The sequence below is a fragment of the Hypanus sabinus genome, chromosome 1, assembly GCF_030144855.1.
Source record: "Hypanus sabinus isolate sHypSab1 chromosome 1, sHypSab1.hap1, whole genome shotgun sequence".
Classification (NCBI taxonomy): Eukaryota; Metazoa; Chordata; class Chondrichthyes; order Myliobatiformes; family Dasyatidae; genus Hypanus; species Hypanus sabinus.
The window spans coordinates 180,475,218-180,502,475 of record NC_082706.1 but is presented as its reverse complement, the minus strand read 5'-3'; the positions used below and the strand labels follow the sequence as shown (position 1 = coordinate 180,502,475).

Genomic DNA, 27,258 nt, shown 5'->3' with positions numbered 1-27,258 from the left:
TTGCCATCCAGATGTTCCAGAATTGAGTGAACAGCCAATGAAATGGCATCTGCTGTTGACCTGTTGTAATGGTCAGCAAATTGGAGTGGATGCGAGTCGCTTCTCAGGCAGGAGTTAATATGTTTCATCACTAACCCCTCAAAGCACTCCATCACAATGAATGTAAGTGCTCCTGGATGAGTCATTGAGGCAGATTACCATTTTCTAAAGGCACCGGTATAATTGAAGCCTGCTTGAAACAGATGGATACCTCAGGCTGCTGAAGCGAGAGGTTAAATAAAGACTTTGGTGAAGACTCCAGCCAGTGAATCAGCACTGGCCTTCAGTACTCGGCCAGGTACCCCGTCTGGGCCAGATGCTTTCCGTGGGTTCACCTTCCTAAAGGATGCTCTCACATCAGCCTCACAGACTGAAATCACAGGGTCATTAAGTGCTATGCAGGTTTGTGAAGGTGCCTCCATATTTTGATGGTTAAGGTGAGCATAAAAGGCATTGAGTGTTTTTGGGTGTATCTAAGGCAGAGATTGACAGGTTCTTGATTGGGCATGGCATCTAAGGTCACGGGGAGAACGCCAGGAACTGGGGTTGAGGAGCTCTAAAAAAGGATCAGCCATGATTGAATGGTGGAGCAGACTCGATGGGCCAGATGGCCTAATTCTGCTCCCATGTCTTAAGGTCTTATTCTAATTTGCCTGAACATTGCCCCGAACAACAAAACAGAAAGCAGATCCCGATCCTTTGCAAATCAGAATCAGGTTTATTATCACCGGCATGTGACGTGAAATTAGTTAACTTAGCAGCAGCAGTTCCATGGAATATATAGTACAGAAGAGAAAACAAAAAAATAAAAATAATAATAAATAAATATATCAATTACAATATGCATATTGAATAGATTAAAAGAGTGCATAAACAGAAATAGTATGTATTAAAAAAGTCAGGTAGTGTCTGAGGGTTCAAAGTCCATACAGAAATTGGATTGCAGAGGGGAAGAAGCTGTTCCTGAATCGCTGTGTGTGTGCCTTCAGGCTTCTGTACCTCCTACCTGATGGTAACAGTGAGTATAGGGCACGCCTTGGGTGCTGGAGGTCCTTAATAACGGACATTGCTTTTTTGAGACACCGCTCCCTGAAGATGTCCTGGGTACTCATACTAGCACTGGCTCCTAACGCCACTCTTCTTTGTGTATTTCCTCCTCATTTTGTTCCACTCCCCTTCCCCCGACTTGTTGCATTGGCCACAGAAAGAGGCATCAGCTGAAACGACAGCTGACTTCCTGCTGAAGCTCATATTTACCACACATTTAAGGATATACAGGATGTTGAGGCATAAACTTAAACAATCTGTGTAAAAGTGGAGCTTGAAATGCATCATTCAAGGTGGGGTTTACACAAATGGGAAGGGTGAGCCACATGTAGTTGAAAAAGTGCACCTAACCTGGTTGCTTATTTATTGCAAATAAATATCTTTATTTGATTCTGGCTTCAATAAAGTAAATTTTGGAATAGATGCTTAATGGAAAATACCCTTCATCAGGGATGTGGAAAAATCAAAATATGGTTGATCTTTCTTAATTAAAAGTAAAACTCTTCTGCAAACCAATACAATTCATATTCTGTTTGAAAAACAATCATTTTGACTATAGCAATGCTACAATTTTATTTTGTGTTTTTCACACAGAGAAATGTTAAAAACTTGTCTGAACATCTTAAGTACAATCTTTTTTTCACATTAGTAGGCAGTCGTACAGCAGTTCTCAAGATGATCTGCTTTGTCCATCTTTACCAACGGAAGCTACAAATGATGAGGGTGCCATTCTAGACCAGTTACGTTCAGCACTAAAAAACATTGATGAACTGGGACTGGAGGAAATTGACCGGGCACTTGGAATACCTGAACTCGTTAATCAGGTAAATGCTCATACCTGCAGAAAAGGTAGAGAACAAGAAGGTGCCACTGTAAGTTCTGACTCACAAAATTGCAGATTACACTACTAGCAGAAAAACCCTCCGGTGTGAACTTACTGAGAAGTAGGAGCCAAGAGTTACCAGGAGAATCCTTAAGCCTGATCTGCTGCTAAGCAGTTCCACTTTCTCAACTTTAACCCATTCCTTTAACTATCTTTACACCAAACTACATCTGCTTTAGTCCAGAGACTGGCAATGACTATAGAAGAGGCATTTTGGGGCATTGGGAGGAGTGTTCCGAAAGTACCATAGTCCAGCAGGTACAATGTCGCTATTTCCTGTCTCTTCACAGGTGGTACTGCATTGAGAGAGTGCAAACTCACCAGAGCACGGGGAGCCATTCCAGTGAGGGGAGAAAAGTGAAATGCATTTGTGATATAATAGCATAGTTAGGAGAACAGGTACTTCACAGTAGCAAAGAGTTTCAAAGTGCATGTTGCTTAACAGTGCTAGGGTTAAGGACAGAGAAGGAATTGGAGGGGGAGTGGGAGGCCCCTGTGGATTCTGCGGGTAAGTTGAGGAAGGAGGTTGAACGAAATGATTGTGAGGAATGATGAGGCAAAATTGAGAAGCAGAATCATAAGGGTGACAATCTGGTGTTATTACCTGAGTCCTGTGCAAATTGGCAAAGAATAAATAATATTTAGGGAGGAGAAAAGACCAACTTTAAGTTTTGCCTTTGTTTTTCCAGAGCCAAAGTGTGGATCACCAGCCAGAGTCTTTTCCGAGCCAGAAGTCCACAATGATGGTAGAAAAACCTCAAGTCTATAATCAGCCATATGGTCCACAGACGACAGTAGTACAAGGAAACTATTCTACCATGCAGGAACCTAACTTTCATCCTCTGGCAGCTCAAATGGGACAACGCCCAGGATACCCGATGTTACGTATGCAACCAAGGCCTGCACTGAGGTCATCTGGGATGGTGCCTAACCAGCCCAATCAGCTCCGGCTTCAGCTTCAACAAAGGCTTCAAGGACAACAAATAGTAATGCACTTACCTTCTGCACTAAACTCCAGAAGCAGTTCTCTAAGCCATTCTGAAACAAAAACATAAAAGCTAAGTTACTGTAAAGAAAGCTGTAGCTGAGCACGTTCCTCTTAGAGGGCAAAAATTTCTAACTTGCCCAGGTCTGGAAGGTGTACATATTTCCTTGGCATTGACTCAATCTGATTATCCCTCTTTTCACACACATTCCCCTCTCTAATAAGGCAAATATTTGGTAGGCAGCATCTGGGATGATAACATCCTCTTTTGCTTCTACCGATTGTCCAAATGAACTGGAATTTTTAGTCAGTGCCAACCAGATACCATATTATACCCTTACATGATGTTACATGGTGACAGAGCTGTCCCATGAGTAATATGCACAAGGGCTGTGCCCACTAGTGCAGTGCCCCAAGTGTTATGCTGGCATAGACCTGTGCCCATGTGCACTGCATACCAGTATTACTCAGTGACATATCCGTGCCCATCGGTACTGTATCCCAGTGCTCTACAGTATCACACCTACGCTCTCCAATACTGTATGCAGTAATAGCCCTGTGCCTAGCAGTATAATGCAAGGACAGACCTGCATTCACCAGCCCTAATCCCTGTATCTACATCTAGTTATGGATTCCATCTGTGGTCCAGATGTGCTCGTCCTTGGAGCTTGTGTAACATTGAACCCATTCCAGTGTGAAGACTGTGCCTGATCCCAGAAGAATGAGCTCAGTTTGGGGGGGTTGCTGCACAGTCCACAAGATGAGCTGGATTCCTCCATTGAGTCTTCAGCTGCAGCCTGCATTGCCTCTTCTCAATCTTGACACCCTTGAGGCTTCAGTGTAAACTGTGGCATCACCAGCTGCTTCTTTTGAGGCAGAAAGCCTGCATTGAGAAATTGATCCTGCCCACCCCCACCTTCAATTCGTTTTACTCAACACTTGCTACGTAAGATGATTGCACACAAGGCAGGGGTGATGTAGTCCCCACATTCAGATTGTGAGGTTAATTCTGACACCCGAAATGGATTGAAAATCTATCACATTACTGCGGGAATGCAGCTCTGTGTGAGGTGTTCTCCTTTGGATAAACTGTCTGCCCATCTTCTCTCAAGATGCTTGTGAAAGATCAAGTGGTATTTTAAAGAGTTAAGGAGTCCTGGTATTCCAGCCCTTTTCACAATTTAGCTTCCCTGGTTCCTACATGAAGCAACAAGCACACTTAACAGTGATTCCCTGAATTTAAAGCGTATTTGGATAACATGAGGTTATGGAAAAAGGCTGTGGAAATGTGAAGCTTCCTTGAAGAAAATGTTCTGTTAGTTTACACATTTTCTTTTGGAGGAAGAAGAAAGCACAGTATTCCTTTTAAAAATATATCATGCAAGGAAGCTTTCACAATTATCGTTGATTGTAGAGTTTATATTTAGAAGCATTGCAGCACCATATTAACATAATAAATATTTATATCCTTACAGACAAGCAATAAGCAATTAAACTTTTGCTGTCCTGTCTGATTAATAAAAAAATTTTTGACTTGGCATTGCTCAATTTTTGGAGATTGCTTCTGCAAGTCTTGTCTCTTGTAACTCATATACAATCTTGTTCCCCATTAATTAAAACAGATAGTGATCAACAGGGAAAGAGGGAGAGGTGGATGGTGGCAGGAGCACTGTTAAACTCAATCCTGGTCTCAATCCCTTATACATAAGTTTGATGCATTTGTCAAGTACTATGGCACTGGGTTGACTGTAGCTCCTTCTGCAATGTCTATGCTTCTTCAGCTTTTGTTATTAAACAATCAGCATCTTTTTTGTAATCACTAATTTTGTGATTTGTGTTTTGTTAGAATCGACAGCCACTGATGAACCCACTCACCACTGTCTCAAATATGAATCTACCTCTAAGAGCTAGTGTGCCACCGCAGATGAGTGGTCAGGTAGGCATTAGAAAACACTGTGAGACGACTCTGACTCGTTCTGTCAGTCCTTCATTTCAAATAATGGTTTCCCCATTCATTTACTGAACAAGTCCAATCCAGGTCAGAGATCTAGACTTGCTACCTGCTCTTGACTTGGTCGTTGGGTATCAAGAGAGTGAATTGTACATCTTGCAGTAAAATGATGGGCAATTTTTCTGGTATTTACAGAGACCAAGAAGCTGAGTCTACATCCTAACCTCATATAATATATTGTTTTAATATATTTACCAATATTATTTAAATGTAAAATAGTGCCTCTTTAGGAAAATGAATTGGGAAATTATTCTTGAATCTACACTTTTGAGTGAGGGAGCAAAAGAATTGAAAGGAAAGACTTTTCAGACCTACATGTAATATGGATTTGAAATCATGCCTGTTAAATACACATTTTTGATCAATGAAAATTATACCAGAAGACACTAAAATTGTTCTTACAATTTTCAAATAATTTATCTAACTAAAAACATTGTGTTAAAACATTGCCAATTTCAATGGTAATCTGTATTGTTTTAAAGATTAGAATATTAATATATGATAAATTGGTGTAAAAGACTGAACAAAATGTCATCACCCTTTTTTCTCGAAAACCTGTCAGAAATTAAATGAATTTGGATTAATTGGGCAAAAACATTTTGCAGTATGCAGAGATAATAAGAAACCACAAAATAATTCAGACTGTCACCTTGATTAAAATAAAACAGGATTTTTATTTGGAAAATCCCCTCAACTTGTTATAAATGTTAATAGAATAAATTCCAATTTTGGAAAAACTTGCTCTATTATTAATTTTTGGAATTGATATGGACAGTTATTTCAGACAGTTGTTTTTGGGGGGGGGGTTATTATAAATAATATTGATTTTAGTTTTCAGCCCCAACCTCTCCTACATGTTTAGCGGTGAAAGCACACAGCTCCTTACAAACTGATTTGGAGAAAGATTCTGAGTGCATGAGAGAGACGAATTTTGATTTCTTGTTTCAGGGACCTATAAATGCACAGATGCTGGCCCAGAGACAGCGTGAACTTCTGAATCAGCACCTGCGCCAAAGGCAATTGATTCAGCAGCAACAGCAGCAGCAGGTGCAACAGAGAACCATGATGATGCGGCAGCAGGGCCTGAACATCCCACCAAATATGGCAGCCTCTGGCAGCATAGCAACTGCCATGAGCACTCCTCGGATTCCTCAGGCATCACCACAACAGTTCCCATACCCTCCGAACTATGGTACTGGGCTTACTTCCCCACCACCTTCCACCAGCCCTTTCTCCCCGGTGTCCCCAAATCCTGGGTCACAGCTCCTCTCTCACAGCTCCTTGCATGGCTCCCAGATGAATCTGGCTAACCAGGGAATGATAGGAAATGTGGGAGGACAGTTTGGGCCTGTAATGAGTCCCCAAATGCAGCAAAATGCCTTCCAGTTTCCCAGCTCAGGTACTGCCTTTCCTCTGAGTGCTGTTAACTACTAGAATGGCAAAACTATTTATTGTAAAGATTGCATTCTGCCTTGTCTTTGTGTGATGGGAAATTAATTTGGCTTTGCATTGGGTGTGGAGCTGTTGCTTGTAATGTCTTTACCTTATTTAACCTTACCCACCTTCCCTTTAGTACAAGTGAATGTGAAGATTCAATACTAACTTGCATGCTTTCGTTGTCTAACACACTTCTCAGAATCAGATTTATTATCACTGATGTTTGACTTGAAATCTGTTGTTTTGCAGTAACCATATAGTGCAAAGACAATAATATAAATTACAAATATAAATGGTGCAGAAAAAGGAGTAATGAGTGTATGGGTTCATGGACTGCACAGGAGTCTGATAGCAGAGGGACAGAAGCTTTTCTAACTGGCTAAAGGGCAGATCTTAAGTCTGGAAAAAGTAATCCATTGATGAGATATTTCACATCAGCAGATATGTTTAAAATTAGTTTGTTTTGATCATTAGTTTTCAAAAATTATGTGGATGAATTGTTGGACCTAGCGTCAGAGCAATACCCAGAAAAAATTCTATAACAGAGGTGCCCGACTGCAAGCTCTGCTTGGACGCTGATGTAATTTATTAGTAATGACTGGAAAAGGGAGCATTTACAATGTAAAGAAAGAACAAAGCTAAACTAAATGAGTTTTAAGTGGATATTTCCAGACGAGGTGAGGTAAATGGCATGTGCTGTATCCTCTGAAATCCTAGAATATATTTTTGACATTTAATTTTTGTCTCTCAGTAGAATAATAAGACCCATTTCTTCAGTAAGATTTTTTTGCTTGGGAATGAACATCACTAATTCATGAGTGAAATTGTGTTTGTCCTTTCAAAGATGTTGCAGAATTTGTTTCTGTGCCCTGACTGTAGGGATTTACTTTTCTTGTGCTTTTCACAATGAAATCTCATCTGCAAAATTAACACATAATGCAGAACCAATTGGGAAGAGCTGTTCTGAGTTGAAGTAAGCTTTGTGCCAATGATGAAATTTGTAAAGGTTCAACAGAAAGCTATTTATATTTTTAAAAATATTTTCAGTGTCAGTTGTTAATCATTCAAATATCTGGCATTGACTTGAATTGTACAAAATCAATGCTGGATAAATACAGTACAAAATGGTTTAAAATAACATAGCACTTGCATTTTGTTTTAGAAAGTTTCTAACTGTATGTAAACATTACAGAACTAAATTGAACCCTGATCAAATTAGTCATTATTTAACTTATAAATCTCATCAACAAAAAGAGTCCAAAGGAGTTGAATTAGGTATTCTCTCAAGAAACAAGACTCTTATGATGTTTTACCCACTAACAATACATTAATTCAGGATGCAGTGGAATTCTTAACAGTGGACTACTAGACTTAGTAGACTGAGTAAACATTGAATTGAAATTTATAAATTCCCAAACTGCACTGAGCAGAATTGAACTATGTTGAATATCTGTGGAACTTTTCTTGGGGCCGTGCTTTTTATGCCTATAAAGGCTTTGGTTAAATAATTAAATCCACGTTAATACACCATTCACCCTATTTGATTGGATGTGAAAGGGACATTTATAAATGCCAGTTTAAAGAATTAAATATTACACCAAAATAAGAATCTTACATGATAGAAACATTCCAAATATAGTAGCAATTTAATGTATTCCAAACATAGTGACTTTGATCCTGAATTCCATATATAAAAGTTTTCCCACTTTGCAATAAACATTCTCTAGGTTTTTATTATCAGGAATAATCTACTTTGAGTATTCAGTGGGTACTGTGAATGTTATTCCCCAGGTGAAGAAACCTCTCATAAGAATTATAGCAGTTGTTGCTCTCAAAATGTTGCCTGTAAACTCTTGTCATAGATTTTTTTTCAGTGATAGCAAATGAAAATGCTTTATTTCACATGAGTATTTTCTTGTACCTTCTGATATATTTGTTCTCCAAATTGAGCCTTCAGATTAGTTAAGTAGGGTGTTACGGGCCCAGGCGTAACTAATTCAGTACTATTATAAACCTCTCTCATGCTTAATAGTGAAAACATTCGGTCATCTTGGCCGCAGATTGTGACATGTAATTGTAGACCTTTTTCCATTTTAAATGTTGACATAAAATTGTGTAATAGTGAAAAAAGTGGATCAATGATACTTGACAAGTAACATTTTAATGTCAGTTAAACGTTACAGAAAAATGAGAAATGGAGATTGATTTAGTTCATTAATCCAATATTCTAGTCTCTTATCCCTGTACACTGTTGATCTCCACCTTAGATCTCATTTCAAAATTTCTTCTATTTGAAAGTGACAGTGCCAGTTAGGTTTCATTCACATTTAATTTGTTCACTAGTGGCTGACTTTATAAAATTTTTAAGGACTAGTAAATTCTAACATTGATCCTTTTGTGGGAAATAGGAGCCTTCCCACCAAGAATTAGCCAAACTATTCTGCTTACTCTTGAGGGAAATGAATTTAAATGGAATGGCACAGTGTTATAGACTGAGAAAGCTGGAGATCTGATTCATTTTCTCCCCTATATTTGCTAGTCAGATCACAGTTGACTTCCTAAGGTTGCTGTTTCTATTCAGAGGGTAGGTCTGGAGAATTTAAGTATTAGCCAAAATTCCAATGTCTGCGATAAACAGAGAAAAAGTAAGATCGATAAGAGGAAAAGATAAAACATAATCTCTCAAGTTTTTAAAATTTCTTAATAAGTAACATGCATAGTTGCATAAAGGAGACAAAGCCTAACATAGCCATTTTCTATGAAAGTCATCCATCTTCTACGCCAGTGGAGTTAATTTATTATGACCATGAATATTTCATCGTGAGCTACACTTTACGATACATGAAAAAGGGGCCATGGATGACAAAGCTAGGTTTAGGTTTGGTGCAGGTTTTGAATGGCACTGTTGGGAAAATATTCAAAATTAAATTTCAGGAGCTGAATGCCAATAAGTTGAGAAGTAAATATATTTAATTAGATGTATAGGTACAATGCATTAATTTTCAGCAGTCCCTGGTGAATTTACCTTCAGAAACAGACTTATATAATGCTAATTCCTGCTCATGTCCATCTATTAAAATTCTTAGGGACAAGTTGCTACTTCAGACAATAAAAACAAAGGTTTATTGAAATTTGTGACTATGATTGCAGTTCAGACAATTTAACCTCCACACATTTATTGACTTTACTGTGCATTTGGAACATTTTTAATAGAACCAAATCAAAGATCAAAATAAGCTGATTGAAGAGGCAAATCATTCTAAAGTACTAGAATTAATCTTCAAATATTCTGGGCACAGGTTAAACAATTGAGGACACAGAAGGCTGATGCTGTTTTGCTGTCTCACTATTTCATTATTCTTTGAAGGTGTTTGATATTCTCAGAGACATATTGCTCTGTTGGTAATGGAGAAGTGGGTGCATTTTTAAAATTAATAATTTACTGCCATTCTTCACAGTAAATTTATTAAATGAGTGGAGTTGCAAGTGGTAGAAAATATGTCAACTATGTTGACATTTACTTAGATTTCCTTGTCAATGTGATTGATTGTCATTAAAGGAGAAGTTTTCAATTGTATAATTTTAATACATAGAGTGTACTAAAATATTAAGATTGTTTTTTAAGCTGTACATTGTTCAAAGTTGTTTTTTTATGGGGTTTGTTTTACAGGAATGAATCAGCAGTCTGATGCAGGGTTTGGTGGGTCGACAACCCCCCAAAGCCCATTAATGTCTCCAAGGATGAGTCATACACAGAGTCCAATGATACAGCAGTCTCAGCCTACACCTACCTACCAATCACCTTCTGAGATTAATGGCTGGCCACAGGGAAGCATTAATGGAAACAGGTACTTTCCCCAACACCTCCATACTTCCACTACGGAGGGAGACAGCTGAGAAAGCAGGCAGATGTAGATACATACACCACCGCACTCAAGACTCTTAGGATGGTTGGCAGCAAATGGAGCCTTCATTGTTTCTAATTTTTTTTTTAAGAATAAAAAGGTCACATTGTGCTTATGCAGCGAGGAGTGATTGAATTGTGGAGAAGGGTAAATAGTATTGATCTAGCAGGCCCTGATGTTGGGTATTCAATCTACCAGCATGCTTTTTTGGAGGGACTATTTTAATTGTTTTGTCCTATGATGGGGGGGGGGGGGGCAAAATGTATATAATATTTATATATCTAAAATAGTTAAAATAAGTAATGCAGAAGTATAAGTTTTAAAAAGTAGTGAGGTTGTGTTGATGGGTTCAATGTTCATTCAGAAATCAGATGGCAGAGGGAAAGAAGCCGTTGAGTGTGTGCCTTCAGGCTTGGTCTGTACCTCCTTCCTGATGGTAGCAATGAGAACAGGACACGACCTAGGTGATGGGGACTTTAATGATGGATGCTGCCGTTATAGTTACAAAACTGTGTAGTAGAGTCCCTAGAAACCCTTTATTATTTTCAGCCTGTCCGCCCACCTTTTGCCATTCAAAATGAACCATGCTTTACATAGATACGGTAAGGAGTTCATGGAATGAGTGGGATGGGTTACCTGCATTTTGAGCACATCATCTTTATCAATTGCAATTGGGTGGTTAGCACAATGCATTACAGTACAGGCAACCTGGGTTCAATTCCCTCCACTGCCTGAAAGGGGTTTGTACATTCTCCCCATGACCGTGTGGGTTTCCTCCCACAGTCCAAAGACGTACCGGATGGTAGGTTAATTGGTCATTGTAGATTGTCCTGTGATGAGGCCAGGATTAAATCGGGGTAGCTGGATGGTGTGGCTCAGAGGGCCGGAAGGGCTATCTGTGCTGTATCTCAATAAAATAAAAGGGTGTCCAGAGGAGAGTAATGGAGTAATTCAGCCTGTATCAGATAAAAACACCAGTGAGGGTTTGAGACTTAATATTTCAGCTCTTGAGTGTGGCAGGCAATGCCCTTGTTGTCTACTGCTTAAGAATTGTGCCTTAAGATTCACTGACAGATATACTCCAAGAAGTAAAAGTTTTCAGGAAAATGTACTCAATCTAATCCATGATTTTTGTTTTCCCTCTCAGCATGTTTTCACAGCCGTCCCCACCACAGTTTGGACAGCAGGCAAACACCAGCATGTACAGCAACAACATGAATGTCAGTGTTTCTATGGCAACCAATACTGCTGGTATGAACAACATGAATCAGATGTCAGGGCAGATCAGCATGACCTCAATGACCTCTGTGCCTACATCAGGGTTGTCCTCAATGGGTGCTGAACAGGTAAGAGATGGGCAGTGTTTTTCTAAATATCAGGAAGATTGCATTAGCAGCCAAGTAGTGCCCGATATTCAAGGTGCTAAGATTTCAACAAATGCATCTCAGAAAAGGATCATGGCATTTTCAGATATTGAAAGTCCTTAAGTGTAAAATACGTTATACTAGAAAGCATTTAAAGTATGAAATCGACCAATGATGCTATTGGTAAAATGCTGCCCTTTGCTGAAAGGTTGAAGCATTAACTCCAACAGGCAAACATAATTATGTACCATAATATTAGTGTTTCTGTGACAAACTATTTCGCTGGTGTGAGGTTGTGTGGTGTCCTATGTGATCCTTTCATGGTTGCTTTATAAAAGCTGCCAGCATGTTGGCCTGCATTGTGGCGATTGCTGACACAATTGAAAGTAGAAGTCCAAGCAATACTGGAAGTCAAATTCAGGCACGCCTTCATAAACCCACCTCTGGATCCAGTAATAGCAATGAATTGCTAAAGAAGGGATCCAGATATATGCTTACAACTAGAATGGCTGTGATGTAGGCAGTGGTTTGGTTCAATTCAGTGATGCACTGGTAAATGTTCAGTGTATTTTAACCTGATGATTTTAGATATTAGTGTTCTAATATAGTTAATTTTCATTCTTCATAACTATTTTTGTTTTTAAATGTGGTTGTTAAAAGCCTTTGACTGCCAACAGGCAAAGTGAAAGGGCTGCCATGAAAGGAAGGTGACACTTTTCGTGCAAACTGCTATACAGTGACCACCAATGTTGAATCATGACCAGAAATGCTAGGCAGAGCTCTTCTCTATTAATGCCTTATGTTGCAGTTAACATGGATCACAGCTCAACTATAACTTTCTACGTAAAGACAGTTAGGACCAGTTTATGAGATGGGGAGAAGTTTCCCTTATTTTTATAGTGGTGTTGCAGGCATATTTCAGCTGCTGGATCGGTGAGTTTTATCAAATAGATACTTGAATGGCCTTTGGCGGAACACACAAAGCCTCAGAGGGTCTTGACCAAAATGTTGAATGTCCATTTCCCTCCTTAGATGCTGCCTGACCTGCTAAGTTCTTCCAGTGCTTTGCGTGTTGCTCCAGATATCAGCATCTCTGCAGACTTTTGTATCTCTGAAAAGTCCTTGGTCTGTAGTTCTAGCTATGGTCAGATACAATCATTGCTCTTAGTTCTCAAGTGCAGGCAGAGAATATCAGCTCTTGCATTTCTATTCAATATGTAATTGTTCTGAACTTGTAGGTAGGGGACTGAAATGTGTTTTTATTGTTTTTCTCCCTCCTTTGCCCAATCACCTTCCACAATGATACCTCACACACTTGAAAAATGGAACTTTCTCAAAAGTGAAACTTAGCAAAAGTAAATGCATTTTTGAAAAAGGCAATTTGGAGTTTTTTTTTCTCTCTATTGGCTCACCTAAAAAATTATATCCCCCATCTCTAAAATTGCTGACTGGGTAAGTATTGGCTGTAGCATAAAGAAAGAGGATATAAGCAATCTCAGTGTAGGCAGAAAGGAGACAAAGCGAACAAAGACCTTAAATTAATGGCCTGTAGTATGATAAGTTGGCCTCTTGAACTTAAAATCAACACCATTATGATCTTGCATCTTATTGTCTACTTTCTCTGTAACTGTCATACATTATTCTGCATTGTCATTGTTCGAAGTAGTAAAGTTTACCTTTACTACCTCAATGCACTGTGTAATAATTTCATTTGAACAGTATGCAAGGCAACTTTTCACTGCATCTCAATCCATGTGACAATAATAAACCAACTCCAATGTGGTTTGGCCTTGGATTTTTTTTAATTTAAAAAAATATATTAAATATTAAGTTAAAGTTGAGTTTGTCATATGTACAGGTGTAATGTAAAACTTACATCATATAAACTTATTAGCATCATACAGTATAAACAGCATTTACAAGAAAAACAAATTAATGTAAATTATGCATAATTTTTACAAGAAAACAATAAGCAAAAATAAAGTCTGTTTCAGTGCAAGATTGTCATGGTGTTGCTAAACTCTGATTAGGGATATGGCGTTTGTTCAAGAACCCAAATAGCTGAAGGGAAAAAGCTATTCTTGAACCTGGTGGTATAGCACTGGAGGTTTCTGCACCTCCTGCCCAGTGATAACTACGAAAAGATGGCATGGCCCACGTGGTGGGGTTCTTTGATGTAGAGTTGCCTGTTTTAGGCAGCACCTCCTGTAGATACTAGCAAAAGTGGAAAGCTGTGTGCCCATGATGCATTGGGTTCCCTGCAGCTTCTTATATTTCTACACATTCAAATTGCCACACCACACCACGATACAATCATTCAGGATACTTACAACAGTACATTTGTAGAAATTTGTTAGTGTATTTGATTGAACCTCCTTGACCTGCTAAGAAAGATGTTTGTGTGCTTTCTTTATGATTGCATCTATGTGCTGGACCCAGGCTGCATCATCCAATACATTAATGCCAAGGAATTTAAAGCTGCTGGCTTGCTCCACTGCCATTTCCTCAGTGTAGTGTGCATGTTCACTCTCCTTCCCCTTCCTGAAGTCAGCAGTCAGCCCTTTAGTTCTGCTGACATTGAGCGAGAGGTGATGGTGGTGGTGCACTCAACCAAGTGACCTGCCTCGCTCTAGTAAGCTGACACATCACCACATATGGTTTGTCTAACAACAGTCGTGCAAATTGGTGAATTTGACGATGGTGTTGCAGCTGTGTTTAGCCCCACAGTCACACTAGAGCAGGGGGCTAAGCACGCAGCCTCGCACTGTACCCGTGTTAATGGTCAGTGAGGAGGAGGTGATTTTGCCAGTCTTCATTGGTTCAGGTCTGTCAATGAGGAGGTCAAGTACCTATTTGCATGGGAGGTACACGGGCCCTGCTCTTGAAGCTTGATGATGAGTTTAGATTAGATGATTGTGTTGAAAACCAAACTGTAGTACGTAAACCAAGCATGTAGAATGCAGGTCTAATTGTGGCTAATGTCCTGCTTTTAATTGTTGTATGTGCTTGAAAAGCTGCGCTAAACTAAGAAAGCAATAGAACCCCTCAACTATTCCATTCAAAAACCCAACACTACACAGTTCTGCCACAAAAAGCATTTTCACCTTGCACACAGGAAGTTTTACTTCAAGGCCCACTGTGGACTTGAGCATCATTATACAAGGGGTGATTGATAAGTTTGTGGTCTGAGGTAGAAGGAGTCAATTTTAGAAAACCTAGCACATTTATTTTTCCTACATTTACACACTTAGTCTAGCGGTCGTGGAACATACAGATCCCTTCTTTGCAGAAGTCGGCATCTTGGACCTCCAGAAGTGGTCCAAGGCAGGGGTGATTGATATGCTCGTGGCCTAAGGTAGAAGGAGTTGAGTTATTAACTTCAAACTTCCTGCATTTTCACTGAGTTGAACTGCACGTGCATGTAATGAGAACTGGATAATTCATCTCCTCCTACCTTAGGCCATGAACTTATCAATCACCCCTCATAAAGGCCTTTATGAGAGAGAGAGAGAGAGAGAGAATATCAGCTGCTTGTAGATTAGGTGTTTGATGTAATTTCAATGTAAAATCATTGCAATGGTGTTCGATGGGATTTTGGTGAGACAGAGGATGGAGATAGGACAGGAGGGAGTTGGTGGTGCTGGTGCGTGGTCCAGGGAAGTTGGATCATATAGGAAATTTGCTGAGGGCGGGATAGAGAATAGTGGCAGTGGAGGAGCATGATAGGAAAATGTGGGAGGTGAGTGAGTTGTCAGATATGTGACGGGGTCAGATGGAGGTGTGGGGAAGTCCTGAGGAAGAACTGAATCAGCAACTATTTTTCAGAAGACCTATCTGAAAAGAGTTCTCAAGTTTGCCTTTCACTGTTGAAGAAATTCTCTCAAATATTGTGCATCCTGATGTAGAGGGAGAGTGCATATGTTGTGGTGACCAAGTAAAGCCAGAAAATGCTAGAAGGTCGGGCAGTATCTATGGGAAGATGCTTCTTGCTTTTTCCCATTTTTATTTCAGATTTCCAGCATCTTTTGATTTTCATTTATTGTTTTGGTAACCAGACATGGTAGAATGCACGAACACTAGTTGACCAGAATCCTAAGTCCCATTCTTATGTTTTTATTCACTTTATATTTGCTGCTGAGGTGGTTAAAAAGAAATTGGTTAAAATACTACACTCTTCTTGGCAGAAGCATTTTCAGTCTAAAGGATCAAATCTCTTGCACTTTTTCCAAGTTAGTCAGCATAATAAGACACCCATCACAAGCAACTGTGGGTTGTGAATAACATCATTGAGATAACCTAGAACATTAATGGAATCAATACTTTAATGCCAAAATGAACTGTCATACAATTTACATTGCATTTCCCCTCCAGTCGGGAGACAAAAAAAAAATTGATGTCCGTACCTCAGTTACTTTCATAATGGTTTTATATAAGTATGTGAAACCACCAAATAAGTATTTTAAATGGAAAAGATAGGAGGAAAGGTTGAGTGCAGGCTTTCCCACCCTGGCATCCACAGACCCCTTGCTTAATGGTATTGGTCCAAGGCACAAAAAAGATTGTGAACCCCTGATTTAAAGGGATAGGGACCAAATATGGACAAGAGGGACTACACTAGGTGGGCTTGGCCATCGTGGGTGATTTGGGCCATAGGATCTATTTCCGCGCGATATTACTTTGTGACTCTCTGAATGTTAGTCATTATCACGTAATTAACCATCATGCAAACTGTGCTTTTGAAGATGAGCCCAAGATAAAATTAATATAAAATTTTTATAAGAAAAACTTAAAACATAATCACAGTTGATCAGTGGCTCTTTATTTATACTGTATAAATAATGTATCCTTCCAGTCAGCAGTGTCATAGATATACTGCTTTGCTAAAGGTTGTTTTTGTGGCAACATGCGCATCATAAAAGTAATCCATTTTCACTGAACATTTTGAATTGCTCTTAGCTGCAAATATATTCTACATTAAGTACCATGACGACCCAATTCCAATTAAAGTCCTATTATGTGTATTTTGAATTTATTATGAAATAGATGAATTATTTAAGTGCATATTCAGTTAAGAGTTGAGGCTGGACCGCGCACGTAATTAGTTCTACAACTGCATAATTAAGTATTGGAACTAATGTACATATAATGTCCAGTTTATAGCCCTGTAGAATCCTTTGCTGCATCAAAATAAGCTTGTAATACTCCACTAAAATTGAGGAGGTGCTTTTAAGTTTATATAATCTTATTTGAAAATTATACCTTAAAGCTTGTTCCTGAAAATTTAAATCCAAATGCAGTTCCTGCCATTTATCAGGCAAATGGTGATCCTGCGCCATGGATAAACCCATGGCATGCAGTGTCACCCCAAGATTCTTTAAATCCCCTCCATAATAAAAAGATACATCATGATCATCTTTACCACCAAATGAAGCAGTGAATGATGTTTTTTTCTAACAATCCAAAAATCTCATGCCGGCTTTGTACCAATTTATGGAAACTTACCTTTAAATTAGTTAATGATTCTTTTATTTACTTAGGGATTAAAATCACAAAAAACCAAAAGACTTATTTAAGGTTAATTTTGTACCCTTAATTGATCAGATTAAATGCTTGTTTACTAAGTGGTCACCATTATCTTTATCTCTGATAGTTAGGATTAATACTATTAAGATGGTTATTTTACCTAAGTTCTTATATATTTTTCAAGCGGTACCAATTTTTATTCCGAAATCTTGTTTTACTAATGTTGATTCAAAAATTTCCTCATATATATGGCAGAATAAAAATCCCAGGTTAGGTAAAATATACTTACAGAAAGCAAAGAAGGAAGGTGGATTAGCATTGCCTAATTTTAAATTTTATTATTGGGCAGTTAATATCAGATATTTGATATGTTGGTTGAAAGATTGGGATGGATCTTTTAGCCCTCATTGGGTGAGCCTGGAAATTAAATCGGTACCAGGTTTTGCACTGGGTTCTATTTTGGGGACTTCTCCCCCTTTTGCTCTTTCTAAATTGCCAAAACGAATTGACAACCCGATAGTTAAACATACTTTACGTATATGGTTTCAATTTCGGAAATTTTTTGGGTTGACTCAGTTTGTTTTAAATATTCCTATTGTATCCAATTGTTTTTTCCACCCTTCAATTATAGACCAAGCTTATTCGGCTTGGAAGACTAAGGGATTACTACGGTTTTCTGATTTATTTTTGGATAATTGTTTTATGTCTTTTGAGCAATTATCTAATAAATATAATTTGCCTAGATTTCATTTTTTTAGATATTTACAGATTAGGAATTTTTTAAATACTGTGCTTCCTACTTTTCCAAATTTTTTGTCTTCAGATATTTTGGAGAATTTGTTTGAATTAAACCCCTTTCAGAAAGGGCTTATATCAAAACTTTATAATATAATTATGAAGATATGTTCAGAGCCCCTTTATAAGACAGAAAATGATTGGGAAAGAGAGCTTAACCTTATTATTCCTATTGAGAATTGGGATAGAATTCTTCAATTAGTTAATACATCATCTATATGTGCCAAACATTCATTAATACAGTTTAAGGTCATACATAGGGCCCATATGTCCAAGGATAAATTGGCTCATTTTTATTCCTATATAAATCCTATTTGTGATAGATGTCAATCTGAAATAGCGTCTTTAACTCATATTTTTTGGTCGTGTCCGCTTTTGAAAAAATATTGGAAAGATATTTTTGATATTATCTCTGCGGTATTGAACATTGATTTACAACCCCATCCTATTACTGCAATTTTTGGTTTACCAATGATGGACTCACTTCATTTATCTTCTTCCGCCTGTCGAATGATTGCATTTCTTACACTAATGGCTAGAAGATCTATTTTGTTGAATTGGAAGGAAATTAATCCTCCTACTGTATTTCATTGGTTTTCTCAAACTGTTAAGTTTAAATTTAGAAAAAATTAGAAGTGGTGTATTTGACACTTCTAAATTTGAAAAGATATGGAGACCATTTATTCAATATTTTCATATGATGTAATAGGACCCTGTTCCAGCCCTATTTGATTTTCCAGTTTTGCTTTCATATATGTCAAGAGGATCGGAGTTGATGACACTGATGATTTTGTATTTTTGTGAGATATTATAAACAGCCCTTTTTTTTCTCTTTTCTCTCTTTTTTTATTTTCTCTTTTTCTTTTTTGTTTTTTTTCTTCTATTAGTTATTAGATTTTTAGATTTGTTTTTGCATAATGAATTTTTTTTCTTTCTTTTTTCCCTTTTATTTTTTTTATTCTATATTATGATACACCTAGGTTTGCCTTGTCTATTTGTATATTGTATCTTTTATGATGTGGGAATACTCATTTATACTGTAATCATTGTTTTTGTAATCTTTTATAGTTAGTTGAAATATGTATGTTTGTAATCCCATTATCTATGTACCAATTTTATTTTGTTGTTATTAATAATGATAATAAAAAGATGGAAAAAGAGAAAAATTATTTGCTAAACATTTTGTTACTGGTATTGCACTGCTAATTTTGTCAGACACATCCTGAAGTAAACCCTTACCAGTGGGTTCAGCTTTTTTTTTTAAAGAGGAGATTTAGCCTTACCTGGGCCACAGGCAGTCACAGATTATCCAAGTGTCTTCCAGAATAGTTTTCCCCACCACAGTCTGTTCACACTGCACGATCTTCCTAGGGATTCACAAGCAGATCTGTCTGGGTTTCATCCTGCTCTCATACCACCTTAATTTTTTTCCCCCCTTTACTATGCTGCTTTCCAGTCTCCTGGCCCAAAAAGCCTTGTCCTTGCAATGGCCACAAAGGTGACACAGAGGTGACACAAACCTGGGTTCAATCCTCACCTTGGCTGTTGTCCATGTGGAGTTTGCATTGTCTCCCAGTGTTGCTGTTTCCTCCCATTTCGCAAAGAGGAGTTGGCTGTCAGCCAAGTAGGTTAATGATTGGTCCAGACTTAGTGGACCAAAGGATCTCTTTCTATGCTGTGTGACTTTGACATACAACCGTTTTACATTTGCACCCCCCCCCCCCCCCACCGCCACTCAATGATGATCTGGTGGCCCTCCACAGATCCCTTCCACCTGGATGAACTCATTCTCACGTTAAGCAAATTCTCCTTTAACTCCACCCACTCCAGCTATGGGTACTCAGATAGGCCCAAGCTCCACTTGGCTCTCTGTGGGATAAACAAAACAAAGTGAGCTTCAACCTCATGCCTCAAATCTTGTTTTTGGTTACACTTAAAGGTTTTGGTGAAGCCTCCACAGTTATACAATCAACCAACACAGATATGAGCTCAGGCATTTAGAATGGCCACTTTGCCTGATAATGACAGCAGTACCAGGATAAATGGCAGGAATAAAAGGTAGTATCAAACCTCAATGTGGCTAGTGGCTTTCTTTCACTGCAGCTCCACAGTGAGATTTTATAATTTCCCACATCTTTCTCTTAATACTCCATGTAAGTTTTTCAATTCTCCCATGAATTCAATCCTTAAGTAAATTGACTTTGCACCTCTTGAGTTAAAACTTGGAGATATTGTGGGTAATGTTACCTCATCAATCTAGTTTGAAGTGAAGCCAAGTCCCAGCAATGAATGTTGGGATATTGTGTCACCTGCTCTTATTGATAGACTGCTAATCTTAAACAGCAGATGCCATTAAATATTTACCACAGAAGCTGCCTTTTGGATGATAGTTGTTGCTGATGTGAAGTTAAAGGTTTTTTTTTCCCTTCTTCAGGATGAAAGATTCATTGCAAGACTGCTCCAATAACCAGTTACAATAAATAATTAATTACATTTCCATTAGTACAACGGAGATTTATTAACTAGTGTATGTAAAAGCAAAACAAGTCTCAACACAATCCTTTTCTTTAAAAAAAAATCTATGCTGTCTCATTAAAAGGCAATACTTTAAAACATTTAAACTGTGTAACTTTGTGCATGACTTGTTAACTCCTTGGCTGCTACTGCACAATCACTGGGGCAAGAAGCAAGGTGCATTGCAAATCAAACAGCAGGAAAGATTATTCTTTTGTATGCAAGCTGTTTTTAAGAAGTACTTAAAACAAATTTGCTCTTTGAGCTAGAGACCAGAGAGAATGGCTAAGATGTTCCTAGGTTTCCATAATTGCTTACTGATCTGAATCCACTGAATTTTACTATGTTGTCTTGTGTTTGTCTCTGTTAATTAAATATGTATTTTGTGCTTTTCAATCTTACAGAAATATTGCTGACCATCTGGATTGCTGTTCCTCCTGTCTTCAACTAGGTCCAGAAGGTCCACGTGCTTGCTGATGTACAGTGCAAGGTCAACATTTAGGTGGTAACAATTATACCAACAAACAAGCTCCACCAGATCAAGCCAAGAAAATTGCAGCAGCCAATTGAACTCTCAGCCAGTCTCAGAGAAATTCTTATTACAAGTGTTGCTAACAGAGTGACAGGCTCCTTAGTAGCAACGTACTTGCCTACCGAAGCTGCTTTGTCCATTAATTGCATTCACCATAAGTGTGACTTAAGTCTGTCCTCACAACAGATCGACATCGGCTTCGAACCTTGTCCGATGAATGTATTTCTATCGTCGTTTTGCAGAATGATCAGCTCTTTGCGCTTTTTTTTTGATCCTCGGTGGTTGCTGACTTTTCTGCTATTTAATCCAGTGTGCAGGCTTTCAGCCATATTTCCCTTCAGTATTTAGAAATGAAGCCTTTCTTTAAAAGGTTCTGCTGTGAATATAAATAAACATACCAATAAGCTGAAAACTGTAAGAATAAAGAATTTGATTTGGAAGGTATTTAAATGGAATATAAATTTTGTTTCTGATAAAGCCAAATGGGGAATAGACTTCAGGTGGTTTGTGACTTCTGTCAGCAAGAGTTGGTGCGTTATCTTTTCATGCTGTGCTTGTGTTCTGCAGTCACAGTTCAATATCCAGGGTGCATGAAACTTTTGCCCTAATTTTTCATTATATTGATGAAATAATATAACACTTTGGCTCTGCAGACTGAGGCTACCTATTAAACATTATCAGCTCCACAGACTCCCACCTCTCACACCAGATTAACTTATCTGACCATAACTTACATGCTGATTGAAAAATATAGAATTACCAACATCTCATAATAAGACCAATCTAATGCTTTGCTGTGGTTACCAATCCAGACAGGTGACCAAATGTGTAGCTTCTTCACTTTCTCTCTCTCTCTCTCACTCACACTTACTCAGACTCCTGATTGTTCTCCCAGGCCAGATCTACATGCTAGATCCGACAGCTTGTCAGAGATGGGGACTCATGTTCTGTACCCATGCACAAAATGCAGAATAGTTTTCTCTTGGTCGTTTGGACTGTCTCAGGAAAGCCCTTAATGCCACCCTGCCCCCAAAACCACTCCAGTTCCCCCAACTAAAGGCAGGAATTGGTAACTATTTCTCTCTGCAGTACAACAGAAGAGTCTGTCACACACCCAGACAGAGTTCCAATTTGACGACTAACACCCGATCTTCCTACAAAAGAAAAGTTCCCATCGTACAAATGTTAATCACTCCCCTCGGCGCTAAAGGCCAGCTACCTTATCACCATCGCCACCGTCCCTTCTTCAAGAGCATGACTGTTTGCTCCTCATGGGCTGTGTTCTTTCCACCAGTAGCAGCAGACTAACAGACTGGCTTGTTTCGGCTCCTTTGCGGCCTTATCTCTGTCAACCAGTGTGATCCAGCCTCTCCTCCACACAGACTGAGGTGCAGCACTGAGTCCAGGTGTATCACTGAAAGCAGCCAGGTATTTCTCCACCTCAATACTTTCAAATAATTCTGCAATGGCAGAATATCAAAAGCAAGTATAAAATGTTTCCCTCCTTGGTGTACATTTCTTGTCCATTTTGTACAATTTTCCAGCAAATAATGTTTTTCATTAGCACTGGTCAAAGTTAACTGAAAAGTCATGGGTTTCTGAATACCCAGCTGGGTACTAATGCACAGACAGGAAAATTGAAGAGTTATTTTTTATTTTAGCTGGACTTTTAAAATGAGGAGATGCCCTGTGTTGAGCTTCACTGCTAATTCACCGTGATTTAACATTGCAACTCGGTAATCATGGAGAGTATTACTAAAGTTAATTTTCTAATTCTGTTAATTGTCCCTGAACAATCATGTGGTTTGGGACTGAACTGTACAAAGGGGTTTAATTTCAGGGTCGTGTACGTAAAAACTTAATCAGCATCTGACGAGAAACTCACAAAATGGTGCGTACTATCTTCTGTACAGAACCAATATTGCATTACAGGACTCATTGCCGTTCTGGTATCAAGTCACATAGTTTTTTTTACTCTAATGCAAAATTCATCATGTTAACCATTCTATTGACCCCTGAATAGGTTTGGAGTTTAGTTAAGGTTTGTTGAGTTTCTTTTTATAGGTGTGTGGGAGGGGGTTTAAGTGTCTTCTTCATTCTGCATTTATTATGTAGCCAATCAAAGCTTTTGGCTTTGAAAAATTAAGCAGATATTGTGAAACATACTCTCACAATATACCAAATGCTACAATATCAGCAGTTCCATTAAGGCAGACTATTCGATGCAGTTTAGTTCCAACGCAATGCTATCCTAATATGTATATTAGATCCAATCATTATAACTATTAAATTCACCTTCACACTCATGACTTTGCTTCTGGTGTGTTTAGTTGAGTTTACTCGCATAAGCTTGCATGGGATAGTAATGCTTGCATTGTGAGCTATAAAAATTAAGGTATTATGGACTGTTCAAGCTTATTGTTTTAAACTAAATTGTTCATTGCAGTCCGATTGTGCTGAGGGCGGACCTTTTTGTGAGCTGCAGAACCCTAGTGCTTCATTATGATTTCCTAAAGTCAGTGGCAGTTTCCAAAAGCTAAATTGTGTAGATCTAGATTCAGACGTCACCACAAGTAAGAGAATACAAACAGCCATAACATTTTCATATGGTACAGTATTTTGTAAAATAAGATTTGATGACTTTTGGAAAGCTGTTAGCTATACAAGAGTGATGTATGTAACCAAGCAATAAATTTTACTTGAGAGCATTATGTTTTACATACTTGTGGTATTTTGATGAAGTAAAATTCTTAAGCTGCTGATTTAAAGTGAGGTACTACAGTATTATATTAGATACCTTAGCAGCAGTGTCTGTCGTTTATTTTGTAAATAAAAGAATCATGATGCCTTGATAGGTAGCTAACAAGTCTGTTTCAGTAGCATTTGAGGCTAGTGTCTTAAATGGCTCTTCTACTAGATATTCTGCAGCCACTTTTAGATTTCCAAAATGTTTGAATATCATGCCAAAACCCCAAACTGCTACTTCGGTGCATGTAGCTTCTCTCAGTCTAATTTATGATTTAAATTGGGAAAAATTTGTTGATTGGGTTGGAAGCAGGTGTTTTATTATGTAGTTTCTCTCTCAAGCTGTAACGTTCTGAGTCCTGATACCTCACTGTTTTTGTGTCAGGCTGTATGGAACATGCCGTCATTTAAGGCCCAAAACCCACACTGATCATATTGATCACTGTACAAACTGAATACAGACCTGTTTTTGCCTCAACAATTGCTTTTAGAAAGGAAAAGCTGCCACATCTCAGCTATAGATTGTTCATTTGATAAAGAAATGTATTCTATCTGTGTGTCCAAATAACATTGTGTTTCAGATTGCTTTGGTATGATATAGCTTTATGTAAATACTGCTGTGAAATAGAAAAGTATTCTGAAATGCAGGCATTTAGAGCCTAGACCTTTGCATTTATGTCTATGGGAACATTGTGTAATAATCCAGCAAGCTTTTCTGTATTTACCCTATTTCATATCTCTGCTTTAATTTGAAATATATGGTTTGTGACAGGGTGTTATTACTTTTTGAAAGTGTGCAAATAACCACTGTGTAGTTACCTACAAAGCCAAAAGATTTAAACACAAATATCTGAATGGAAGGGGGGGGTGGGTAGGTGTGTTTCACACGTTCATTTAAACTCTGCACTGTAACCCCAATTTATATCGCCTCTAGATCTGAATGCATAAAGGTCTACTCTCTTAGAAAGTGGATCATGGGAGCTACTTTCATTGGGAAGCAACATCTTTGATTGTATTATGTTCAATCTTAAACATTTTCCTCTAACAGACTTAAAGAAAAAGGAATCAAAGCTAACATTAAGAACAATGTATTCTAGTGGTGTAACATTGCAGACAAGCAGGGCTGTGTTGCTCCGTTTTGCAAAATCCAAAGATTTCACTGAGTTGATTTTAAAATACAGTACAGCTAAGCCATGGTGTGTTGGTGTCATTCAACATCATTTTATAGTATTTCTACACAGTTGATTGTTGACTGGATGCAGACCCATTCTCTGCACAAACAATTCTATGGATTTTCAATTTGATAGGCAAACCCCGTCTACTTTTTCATTTAGAGCTTGAATTTGTTTTGTAAGATCTGTCAATTTCTTAGTACAGTGCAGGAACCTCAAATGCTATAAATTAGCATAATGCCTTAGATATGTTTTTATGTCCTGTATATTCCTAGCAGCTCTTTGTTGTATTATATTGTTTGTATAGTGAATTGTGTAAAATTTTTTGGATGTGTCATCAGTTATTATTTTTTTGTCAGATAAATAGAAATAATGGTTGCCTACTGCAATATGGACCCATGATTATTGCTTTGTTTTTTTTTACATACATTACTTTGTTCCTTTTGTGGTCAGTAGTGGGGCACTATTTGTAAACTTTTCTCCCCCCTCCCCCAAATCTCTGAGTGGTGTATATTGACGAATTGCAAATTCTAAGCAATATGTAAAGTAAGTTTCTTCAGCAGAAGGCTTACAGTATTGCAAGTTCAGAGATGTATTTTTTTTTAGTTCACACTAAACACTTTTTTTTCCTTTGGGCATCCATGTTTGTATCCTTATTGTGAGCATTTTATGCCAACTTAGGTATATTCAAAAAGATTAAATACATTTATGCAAGTTGTTAACTAATATTGCTTTTGCTGAGGTCATTTGCTTAATTGATGTTAAATAATGCTGTTGTAAATAAAGAATCCTGTTATTGCGATGTTTAATAAAATTTAATTCCTTTGAATTTTGCATACTTTTTAATGGAGTTGCAACAAAATGCTTTTAAGCGAACCTTGGGTTGTGTTAAGTAATACAAACTTAGTATGGAACTAAGTTCTAAGTCATTTACATTACTCACACAAAGCAAAATTGAGATAGTCCTTAAAATTTCTGTGGTGATGGTGACTGCTGATTTTAGTCGCACGTGGTTGCATACCTTCAACAGCCTTTAATTATTTGTCTTACCTGATGATAGACAAGTAAGTACATGTGCCTAACTTTCATTCAGTAGGGTCTTGTGACTCTGAGCTCCCCTTACAGCAGTGTTGGATGTGCAACTTCTGTGTGCAGTAGACAGTGCCCCCTGCAGGCACTCCTACACCACTGGAGCTGTGCTGCAGGTAGCACTGAGATTTGTTCATAACTTCCCACAAGACCTCCTTCAAAGCAAGAAGGTTGAAAGGATGTGCTTAGCACAATTAATTGAAGCTGAGTTCAAGCTTGGGTTGTGCGTTTTGCACAAAACATTTATAGAACATGGCCCTCTGAGCATTAATGTGTTTCTGACCAAAATCCTTACAGTGACCACGTCATTAAAACCCCTTGCTTGCACTGTATTTATTTAAAATAAGCTACAAAAGCTATTGGCTGGGTTTGGTCTGCCTGATGGCACCATCAAATGTTGATGCTGCTGCTTTTCCTCAGGCTGGTGAACCTGAGGACGATGGCAAGCAATGCCCCATCCACTGTCAAAGCCCTTCAGGGGGAAGAGGGTGGCCCTGTACAGTGCCTGGCCTTCCTTAAGCAGAACGTGCCCAGGTACTCACTAGTAGTAGCAAGACGCTCTCTGTGGCCAGCAAGTCCAGGCAGGCTCCTGATATTCCAAAGACTGGGTCCCTAAGCTTTACTTTAAATTAGATGCATCTTTACAGGACTGAAACTGCTGAATTTGAATTGGTCAATGGTCCAGAAACCAAGACTGCTGGACTGTGAAATGTCAAAAGCTGCTGATGGGCAAAGATAAAAGACAAAGCTGAATTTGACTGGTCGGCCCATCGCATCTTCTTCACGATTCCATCATTTATTATTCTCTCAATCCCATTTTCCTGCCTTCTCCCTGTGACCACTGATGCCCCTCCTAATCAAGAACCTATCAACCTCTGCTTTAAAAACGCCCAATGACTTGGCCTCCACATCCTGTCATGGCAATGAATTCCACAGATCCAACACTCTCTGGCTAAAGAAATTCCTCATCTCTGTTGTAAAAGTATGAGCCTCTATTCTGAGGCTATGCCTAGACTTATGCCCACTATAGGAAGCATCCTCCCCACATTCACCATCTAGGCCTTTCAATAGGTTTCAATAAGATCACCCCTTATTCTTTTAAACTTCAGTGAGTACAGCCCCCAAACCATATGCTAACCCTTTCATTCTCAGTACTATTTTCATGAACCTCCTCTGGATCCTCTCTAATGCCAGCACATCTTTTAGATAAAAGGCCC

At 38.4% G+C, this 27,258-nt stretch overlaps 1 protein-coding gene and 1 long non-coding RNA gene across 13 annotated transcripts in view; one reads left to right on the top strand and one right to left on the bottom strand.

The window, feature by feature from the left end:
* Positions 1-25,781, top strand: part of ncoa2 (nuclear receptor coactivator 2) — a 312,874-nt gene extending 287,093 nt beyond the window's left edge. For 8 of the 12 annotated variants that reach the window (XM_059982705.1, XM_059982722.1, XM_059982747.1 and 5 more), the window contains 7 exons: positions 1,736-1,910; positions 2,659-2,955; positions 4,801-4,890; positions 5,914-6,364; positions 10,073-10,250; positions 11,455-11,653; positions 20,908-25,781. In XM_059982705.1, coding sequence (XP_059838688.1) covers positions 1,736-1,910; positions 2,659-2,955; positions 4,801-4,890; positions 5,914-6,364; positions 10,073-10,250; positions 11,455-11,653; positions 20,908-20,919 — 1,402 coding nt within the window. In that variant the 3' untranslated portion in view covers positions 20,920-25,781. The remainder of the gene's footprint in view (positions 1-1,735; positions 1,911-2,658; positions 2,956-4,800; positions 4,891-5,913; positions 6,365-10,072; positions 10,251-11,454; positions 11,654-20,907) is intronic. The other 4 variants (XM_059982773.1, XM_059982763.1, XM_059982738.1 and 1 more) reach the window with 3 other exon arrangements.
* Positions 1,788-20,327, bottom strand: LOC132401037 (uncharacterized). Its single transcript, XR_009514463.1, has 3 exons — positions 19,273-20,327; positions 2,969-3,007; positions 1,788-1,924 (listed from the first exon to the last, which is right to left on the bottom strand). It is a non-coding gene; the product is annotated as an uncharacterized LOC132401037 (long non-coding RNA).
* Positions 25,782-27,258: the final 1,477 nt, after the last annotated feature.